We start from the raw sequence: 10,779 nt of genomic DNA, 5'->3' as shown, positions 1-10,779 counted from the left end.
TATATATATATATATATTATAATTTCAAGTAGTGATTTGTGAGCAAACCTTCCCCAAAAATAAAGGTTCTCAATGTTTATAGAGTAGGTATAGCTTAATCTATCTCTGTAGACGAAATTCTGTGTTATAACCTTACAATTAAGTGCCTGCTAAGTGTTGCCTTGTGTAGTGTATATATATACATCCAAGTGTTATGTTTTGTGTGTTCATACACGTACTGTAGTATGGTTTGAAGAGTGTTTTATGTTTCGATGTGTAAATAGTAGTGTATTTAATTGGGTATATTATAAATAAGTACAATGTCTCCTTGTTATTCGATAGATTTTATATGTTGGAGCCCTTGGGCTTATAGCATCTTGCTTTTCTAACTAGGGTTGTAGCTTAGCTAGTAATACTAATAATATTATTGAAGAATAGAGTTTCAGATATCATAGTTCATTCACGTTGTACATTTAATTAGCTTTAATTAGCTTAAATTTCCTTAATCATCTTAAGATTGATTGATAGATTACTCTATCATTTTATTTTTTTAATTCATTCACTTGTAATTTTATCAATATATTTTTTATGTATAAAAAAAATTAATATACATTAGTAGTTTTGGCTGAGTTGGTTTTATCAATTGTAGCCCCTATGAAAGTCATATTTGTTTGTTATGTATAAAAGATTAATATTCATTTGTAATTTGGCTGAATATATTTTATCAATTTTTTAGCCCCTATAGAAATCCTATTTATATTTTATGTATAAAAGATTGATATATTTTTTTCAATTTGTTTTTTTCAAGTAATATGATCAATGATTTACTTAAATTTTGAATAATATTCAATTAAAATATTTCGTCGTTTATTCTTATTAAGTTTTTTTGAGAAATCGTAATTTATGACTAGTTTATAATAAAAGGTATTAATGTTTTGATGATAACACTAATATTATGCTTATTTTTTATAGGATTCTAATTTAGATAATTCAGCCTAATGTGATCAAAGTTTTAAGTCAGAATTATCTCTAGCGATATATATACAGTATATAGATAGATAGATATATATGTAGATAGATCTATAAACAAATATATATTCCTATGAAATATATGTATATATGTACATATAAGTATTTATATGAGTATGTAATATACTTATGTATATTCCTATGAAATATATGTATGTACATATAAGTATATATGTGTATATATATATATATATATATATATATATATATATATATTATATATATGTGTGTATGTGGAAGTGATATGTTCAGGATTCTACTTAAAGAAAGGTATAGGTTCATAATATCTGCATTCTGAAATAGACTAATTATTAGTTTTAATTGGAGACATTGTACGTGACCCTCTGGCCATGTCTAATGAACTTTCTCTTTGGTCTCTCCCCTCCCCACCCACACCCTTGGTCGCAGGCAATAAAGAACCGGTCCAGTTTGACGAACTCTTGTGACGGTGCACGCGTTCCAACGACTACACTCTCATTCCTAACCAGTGAGGAACGAGGAGGAGGAGGAGGAGAAGGTGAAGAAGAAGAAGGAGGAGTAGGAGGAGAGGGAGATGAAGAAGCAGAACTTCTAGAAGAGATCGAGGGAAGAAGAACTCGAAGGAGGATTCTGGAGAAGAGCTAAAACTTCGTCTCCGGTGTTTTTGATTTTAGCGTAACTGCTTTTTTATCGTCTCGCAGCCACCAGCACAGAAGCCAAAAAACTAAAAAAACAAAAAAATCCCATCTCACTACAGCAGCTTTCACCGAGATTCCGTTTGCTTTGCCTACAGTATTCCATTTGGAGTTCTCTGAAGCGCTCGGCTGCTTTCTGCCTTCTGAAAGTTTTTACACACTTTTCTCAAATATTTTTTCGTCTTATTTATGTGGACTACTTCTAAAGAGTATTAATATTCGAAACAGTGAAAGATAGATTTTTTTTTTAAAATGTGTATTTAAGAAAGAGGTTTTGAAGAAGTAGCACCTAGGCCTTACTTTACAGCCTATAAAGTTAACCCAAAAGACGACTTTTGAGGACTCTGACCTCAGCCTCTTTATGTCAACAGATAACATTGAACAGTGTTACCTTAACCTTTCAACTTCACGCACAGCTGACGGAAACAATTTTTCCCCCAGAGCTTTTCAACTGATCTAGAGAGGTGCAAGCTAAGATATACATCGTATACATTCATATCTAGAATAGTGTCATGGCTGTACTAACTCGGTCAACTAAATAATCCCTAGTGCGCCATCTCTATCTCAAACTCGGTCTCACGCCTACTCCAGCATAGGCTGCAAACTGGACAAATTTTTCCCGACTGTATTTGAAACAGAAAATTCAAGACGTTTGTCGCTGTGAGCCATACACACATTACTACACTATTTCTAGATTACCTGTTTTTCAGGTACATTCGTTTGTACATAGCTATTACTAAAGTGCCTAGTTCAGTCTTGACTCTTGATATATACCCACTTGGCATCAGGTACCTATGATGTATCAGAACCTTTACACATAAGAGATACCTACACATATACATTGTATACACAGTGGGGTTCTAGAACGTGGGTCATATATATACTTCATGAATGTCTAAAGCCAAGTTCTTTTAAACTTTTGTATATAAATACTCACCTCTGATCATTAAGTGTTTTTTCCTCATCCATCAGAGTTTTCATTATTTATGCCTTGACTCACAGTCTATAGAGTTTTGAGCCTCTTTTTATCCAAAATAATATAAAAGTCAAAACAGTTTTCCAAGGTCATCAGAGGCGTAAAATGACCTAAAGAATTCATTTCTGATAATAGTAATCTAGCCAGTAGTGTATTTATTTATTTCAATTATTGGCCTCTCCCGTCCACATTGGAAAGACTATCGCAGCCTTCTGCTTTCGAATCCTCTACTCTGATAGACTAGCCTGATTCCCCTTTCGCTGTAATCTAGTCTGTCTTAGATACTATATTATCTAGAGCCTTTTTCCTTGAAGCTTTTCTCTCGTAAGCAGAACCTTTAAAAGATGGAGGAAGAAGTCGAGAAGGAGCCTCTGGGTGTCCGCCTTAAATACTACACAACCCTCACTCTCGGAACGACCGCGTGTCTGTCGTCGTTCGTTTTCATGTTCTTGATCCCCTGGATTCTGGACCCTTCAATTTCAACGCTCATGGCCAATTTCGACCCGGAACCAGTGGTGTGCATGACTGTTCAGTCCGACCAGCGCAGGGGCATCAAGAACTGCTCGTGGTCCTCCTGCAAGCAAGGCTGTACAGTAGACCAGTACGAGTGTGACCAGATCTACGTGAATTACATGCACCTCCCCTTCGATAAATACGACGCCTCGAACTTCGACAACGAAGACAACCTGTGGGTGGGCGTGGGCGTCCCCGTCTTCGTCAACATCAAGGCGTGCGGGTACCCGCCCACCATCAACTGCTCCATCTTCGGCGACATGCACGGGAGGGAGAACGGCATCTTCCCTTGCTACTACTCGAGGGTCGACGCCAACATGGTCATCACCCAGTACGACTGGAACACGGAGGTGTCCAACATCATCATCGCCCTGTTGGTGCCCAACATCCTGTGCGGCCTGTCTCTGGGTATCGTGAGTTACTGGTGGTACCCGGGATGCCAGAAGAGGCGGTGCCAGTACCAGATACCTCCGGACCAGGAAGACGTTTCTTCTAATCAGCAAGACGGCGACGATGATGACGAAGACGACGACGAGGACGATGAGAATGACGAAGGCGAAGGATACGACAAGGATTCCACGGGGCGGAGGCAGGAAGGAGATATGAAAAATAAAAAGCAAGAAGAAGAGAAGGACCGGGATACTTCCATCTACTTACCCGAGGAGTAAGTATAAGGGGTGCTGTGAGAGAGAGAGAGAGAGAGAGAGAGAGAGAGAGAGAGAGAGAGAGAGAGAGAGAAGGGCCCAGTAGCTTTAAGCATGTTTAATAGAATCATTTAAATATTTTAAATATCTATTTGCTTTTGTGAAATTACTACTCTTAGCCATTGCCCTCAGCATTTCAACCCTCTCTCTCTCTCTCTCTCTCTCTCTCTCTCTCTCTCTCTCTCTCTCTCTCTGTGCACCCAACCGTGAATTATCAAGATAGATTTTAATCCTCAGATTAATGAAATCAGCTTTGGGCAGGACTTCGATCCGGCCTCTCGCCTTCCTATTGTGCTTTCTTTAATTTTGATAAGCTAACAAATTGATATTACAATTTCTAAGTCATTTTAATGCATACTGTTGGCATGTATGTTTGTATGTAGATACATGCTTAAATCAATTATATGCCCAAGTACACTACCATAGAAAATCATATATTAGTTCACCATATTTGTTAATGTATGTGTATATATATATATATATATATATATATATATATATATATATATATATATATATAATGTTAGTGTGTGTGTATATACATACATACAAATATAAATATATATATATATATATATATATATATATATATAAATATATATATATATAAATATATATATATATATATATATATATATATATACATACACATACATAGACTACAGATACATGTGTGCATTGGTATATAAAGTAAATTTCTATATATATTCCTTGGCATGACATGAAATATTCCCTGGTCCTTCAAACCTCTTGATATTGCTTTAAACCTCAAAATTGTCCATAATAAATTCCCTTTTAATTAAATGCGAGTTAAGTTAAGATAAATTCACCCGTCTTCCGATTCTTTTTTATCTCTATGACAACTTTAGTAAAAGAAAAATGTTCTATTTGAATATGCTTCAAAGTACGTAATTAAAATCCGTTGGTAAATTTCATAAATCCAATTCTAAGTTATATGCTTCGCTATCCATGTATGACATTTTGCACGCTGGGTCAAATGTCCCAGCTTGTATAGAAACATTTTGGTCAATTGCAGTAGCCCACTTAACTTTATTATATTTTATCTTTCTATCTTTCTGTTCGTCAACCATTCTTTCTTTGTATCTTCCATAGTTATCAGGTGAGTGCATAATATTTCCTCTTTCTCCAGTATTTAAAGGATCTTGAGTAAGGAAGAAAAATCGGCAGTACAGGAACTCAACGATATTTTAGAATATCTCGAATCCTGCAAAGATTGGGATAGGGATAATAAAGGACATTGCTTGACCTTGTGTCAGTTTCAGGTGTAAGAATATAATCTTGAAATAAAGATTCAAGCCTTCTTAAAGTGTGCCTGAAAAGATAATAAAAGGGTAACTGAGAAGCCTATTGCTGTTCTGGAATTGTTTTGATTATAATTCTGTCCCAGAAAAAAAAAAGTTTCAATAAATAGTAATTTTTACTTGGCTGTGGCGTTCTTGAAAAAGGTTTCTTTGAACCTAGATCAGGAGCTCGTTCACGAGCCAAACTAAAATGAGATCTATGAAAGCCATTCATAAAGGTTAATTTAGAATCCAGAAGATAAATGGAAGTATATAATCCATAATCAAAAGGCCGAATCGCTCAAACAACCTACTAAGTTATGTTTTAGAGAATGTATCAATATTACAGATGCACTAATGAAACATCCATTTTGTAAAATGAATTATTCATTTTAAGCTTCCTTAGCATGACTTCAAATTTCTTGATGAGTTTAAACGGAAAAACTCTGGAAGACACATTACGTATCAGCTCTCGGTAAGATGTACAGCGGGACACAGAAATTCCTGGTACTCCTCGCTCTGAAGAAACGCTCCGAGCCAGAGCCATACCCTGAATACGCGGCGAATTCCTGAGTTTAGCCCTGCCCACCACTTCTACCATTAACATCTGTTTGGTCACTCACCACAAAGTAAGGGTGTGACAGGGTACATTTCGTGGGAGCCACGTTGCTGGGACTCCTGTTTTTAACTATATATCAACCGACATTAGCAGCTGTCATAATAGCTCTTACAATTTTCAAACTAAACTAACTTGTGTTGTGGCCGCTGTTAACGCGGAGACAACGTGATTGGGTATGACGTCATCAGGAGGTGTGGCTTATTTCGCCCAGAATCTCTGATGTGGCTATAGCCAGTTATAATTTAATGCACACATTCTACTTCCTTATCAGTAGTATAAATTATCCATAATACATATAAGGTGATATTCTAAAGCATCCATAGTGTATATTCATAAATAATAGCAATGGCACATTGGTTATTGCATAAACCTCTAGACATACGAAAGACTGAAGATATTAAAGTTTTCAAGAGAAAACTGAAGACTTTCTTGTTTTCTAACTGCTTTGATAACGTGAATTTGATGATAAACAAGCAATATGCTGTGCAAAATGCTGAATGCCTTGTTATATATACCATAAAAGTGCTGTGAAGGTCCTGTTTAGAGTAGGGTTCCCCTGCAGTATAGGACCAGAAAAACAACCTGTGGAGTAAAGTAAATTTCGTTAAAACTTTGTTCGTAATACCGAATCCGTTATCTAGTAAAGCAGTCATAGTACAGATTTCGTTGTTACGTAGGTTCTAGAGTGCATACCAATTAAATCATGGACCATGTTACCATTGAAAACATTTACAGCACTGATTCGTTGAGAAGAATCCGTATTATTATTATTATTAAAAGCCAAGCTACAACCCTAGTTGGAAAAGCAAGATACTATAAGCCCAAGGGCCCCAACGGGGAAAAATAGCCCAGTGAGGAAAGGAAATAAATAAGCTACAAGAGAAGTAATAAATAATCAAAGTTAAATATTTTAAGAACAGTAACAACATTAAAAAAAGGAAGAGAATATTCTCAGCAGTGGTATTACCAATAAGTTTAAATTCATTCAAAATATAATGTGTGCACTTTGCAAGCATATTTAAAATCTTCAGCATGTACTTGGAAAAATCCTGTATTGCGCAAAATCCTATAAATCACCACAAACAAAAATTTAACATCCAATGAACTTTTTTCTTTTCATATACGTAATGATATGTAATATAAACCGTTTTTTTTTTATTTATTTATTTTTTCCCCTAACCATCTGTGATGTGCCTTCAATCAAAATATAGAGAATGCGTACTTCATATTTAGTTACATTTTCAATGATCGGATGTCCATATATAGATGTTATCCAGATAACTTTAAGAAACAACTATTTAAGCAAGTTCTTACCATAACAGGCAAGACATAAAAGTGATTTTAACTAAACCGAGATTTATTTCAATGTTTTAATTCACTGAACACCAGTAGTTCAACAAATGAACACACGCTGGTCTGTTGAGATATTCCTGGATATTATAAAGTTCGTAGACCAGGCTGAAGATGAACTGATTTAACAAAGAGCTATAGTCCATTTCTTTTGGCGATGCATATTTGCACCGACTCGCAGCGGTGCCCTTTTAGCTCGGAAAAGTTTCGTGATCGCTGATTGGTTGGAATTATCTCGTCCAACCAATCAGCGATCCGGAAACTTTTCCGAGCTAAAAGGGCACCGCTGCGAGTCGCACCGACTCGCAGGGGTGCCCTTTTAGCTCGGAAAAGTTTCGTGATCGCTGATCGGTAGGAATTATCTCGTCCAACCAATCAGCGATCCGGAAACTTTTCCGAGCTAAAAGGCCACCGCTGCGAGTCAGTGCAAATATGCATCGCTAAAAGAAATGGACTATAGTGACCAATAACATACGTCAGCATCTTTAAAGTAAATTCATTAACATCCATCTGCATTTTTAAAGTAAATTTATCTCAATTCCATATTATTTTTCATTAATTCTAACTTGCATAGACTAATGATTTTTTCCTAAGCAACTCTACATAACCAACTTGGGGAAAAAATAATGTCCCTATGACATTTTAAGGTTTTCATATTTGGGTTAATGTTGATTTTACGGTCCTTATAGCCAATTAACTTACAATTTAGGCTATGCTCTAACTGATAGTGTGTATATGTATATGTATATATATACATATATATATATATATATATATATATATATATACATATATGTATATATATATACATATATATATACATATATATATATATATATATATATATATATATATATATAATATATATATATATATATATATATATATATATATATATATAAAACTTTTCCGCTGAGCCGAAGCTGATTTCACAAATTTGACTAATGAAAACTCTCAATTAAAAGAGCTTCATAAGTAAGAAATTTTAAAAATATCGGGCTATTAATAGCTTTGCAAAACAAAAATCGTAATACCTAATTTGATTGATAATTTTCAGTGCTGAAATTTAAAAAAGTTGGAAATATTGAAGTTGCTGTAATAAATCTTTAGTTCAATAGTTATTAAACTATATGTTACCTATAAAGAGCACGCTATACACTGTTAAAAAAACCGTAATTTTTATCGGAAATTCTCCGTAAACACTGTTCACAGCCGTATCTCTGTAAAATACAGGCGACCGTAATTTTACCATACTTTGTTCTTATATTTTTCTAGTTGGTGACTGTAATATCACTCCTTTACGTCAATATATCCGTTTTTAAAACGGTAAATGCCTGGCAACATTTATTCCAGGATTTTTCACCGGTTTTTTTACGGCAAATTTTTAACAGTGTAGGATGAAATATATCAGCACTAAAAAGCCCTGTCCACACGATCGAGCATGCCCGACGGGCAAACAGTGATACCAGGCCACAATAGTTAGCGAAAATGAGGGTTGATGACGTCAGAAGTGGGAAAACTAAAGGCAGGGATTTGGCAACACTGTATGATGCCAGATCCCTGTCTGTGGTTTTCCTGCTTCTGATGTCTTTAACCCTCGTTCTTACTAACTATTGTGGTCTGGTATCACTGTTTGCCCGTCGGGCATGCTCGATCGTGTGGACAGGGCTTTACCCTTTATAACCATCTTTTCCTTCCCTTGGAAGTTTCCTTTCAAAATCACAGCAAAAGTTTTATTCCCTCTTTGGTGCACAAGATTTTCTAATGGCATTTTCAATGTCGTGCTTGCAGGAAAGTGTGACTACTGGATTATGGGGCTGTTGGCCAAGGTGGAGGGTGATTATTTCTTCTTTTTCGCTAGTGGGCCATCTGGGACACCATTGGAGACACAAAAGCCTAACCACTTTATTCCTTGGCACAACGGGACGAAGCTATACGGGATCAGAGGGGAGTGGTTACAAAGGCTTAGGCCACAATCATCATCTCTACAGTACTACTACTACTACTACCTTTGGCAAACCATCTCTACTCTGCGCGATTTACATCAGCTTTTCACTTCAAGATCGACTGTGTTTACGTCTGTTTAGCTAACAGCAGACCAACTATTTAAGGTTCTATTCTTAAGAATCTACCAAAGGATTTTGGTTATTTTGAAGTCTTAAGCAGTATTCAGTTCACATCTGTCTCTTCACAATTCGAAATGAATATACAGTATTGTCATTTTTCATTTCCACTGCTGCTGCTGCTCTGATTCCATGCACATCTAGTTCCCACATATCTATGACCATTTTCCATTTGCCTCATTAGTAATTGTCCCATTGATTAACGTTTAACAGAGATAAGTTTTCCCTTACCTTGAAGATGAATATTATCAGATCAAGCTATTGAAAGAAATCAGTTTTCCTCTACTAGTATCATCAGATCAAGCTATTGAAAGAAGTCAGTTTTCCTCTACTAGTATCCTCAGATCAAGCTATTGAAACAAATCAGTTTTCCTTTACCAGTATCATCAGATCAAGCTAGTGAAAGAAGTCAGTTTTCCTCTACTAGTATCCTCAGATCAAGCTATTGAAAGAAATCAGTTTTCCTCTACTAGTATCATCAGATCAAGCTATTGAAAGAAATCAGTTTTCCTCTACTAGTATCCTCAGATCAAGCTATTGAAAGAAATCAGTTTTCCTCTACTAGTATCCTCAGATCAAGCTATTAAGAAAATCTTAAATTACCCAGCAGTGGTACACTGTCAAGCCCCATTGAAAAACAAAATGACAAACTTAGATCTTGTAGTGACAACTGCTTTGACCTTTTTTGCATTAAATCAGTTCACGGTAGATGGTACGTTGTAACGACAGCACTTAAAAGCAAAATAAAGTCTTGAAGACACCAGCTTCCCAAGTTGAAGGCCTTGGCTAAGTTACAGTTCGTCGAATGACTGCAAAAGTCCATGAAGTGCGAATAGATCTTAAGACCCAATTCTTGCAATAGATCTTAAGACCCAATTCTTGCAATAGATCTTAAGACCCAATTCTTGCTGAATATCTTATATGAGAGATGATGAATCTAGAATCAAAATAATAGAAAAAAAAAGGTAGGTGTCTCCATTGGGATCGTAGATTCTGGCAACGTAGCAACATATGTATTTATATATATGTTTAATGTAAACTTATATATGTAAATATATTTTATCCTTCATCACGGAGCCATCAGCCCCAACCTTAAACCACCATTCTGGTTGCTGACAACTGCTATTTTCGAATCATAGGAGCGTTATCCCAAGAGCCCTTTGATGTGGCTGTTCATCTTTGAGCCACAGAAAGGTTCTGCCAGTGATAAATATTTTTAAAAAATGGCAATGACTATCATGATGGACTGTACTAGAGGGCTGTAGATATTAAGTACACTGCACTGAATAACATTATTGCTTCTGCTTCATTGTTCATTTGATATCATTTTGAAGTTTTCTTCTGAAGCAGGACGCCATTAAACTTTGATTATCTGCGGGACGACTGTTGTTCGTTTAGTATTCAAGAAATGCCTTTTCATGAGAATTTAAATGATCAAATGTAATATGTTTTGATTTAAATGCAAGTATTTTTGTACTTGTTTTCGTCACTCAGTACTTTTAAATCTTTAT

General features: G+C 35.6%; 1 protein-coding gene and 1 pseudogene across 1 annotated transcript; both read left to right on the top strand.

The window, feature by feature from the left end:
• LOC137639972 (uncharacterized) overlaps positions 1-3,003 on the top strand; it is a 23,778-nt pseudogene extending 20,775 nt beyond the window's left edge.
• LOC137639442 (protein tipE-like) lies at positions 3,003-3,839 on the top strand. Its single transcript, XM_068371715.1, has one exon. It carries the CDS (start codon positions 3,003-3,005, stop codon positions 3,837-3,839), a length of 837 nt encoding a protein of 278 aa, XP_068227816.1.
• Positions 3,840-10,779: the final 6,940 nt, after the last annotated feature.

This window comes from Palaemon carinicauda, chromosome 4 (genome assembly GCF_036898095.1).
Source record: "Palaemon carinicauda isolate YSFRI2023 chromosome 4, ASM3689809v2, whole genome shotgun sequence".
NCBI lineage: Eukaryota > Metazoa > Arthropoda > Malacostraca > Decapoda > Palaemonidae > Palaemon > Palaemon carinicauda.
This window is presented reverse-complemented; position numbering and strand designations above follow the sequence as displayed.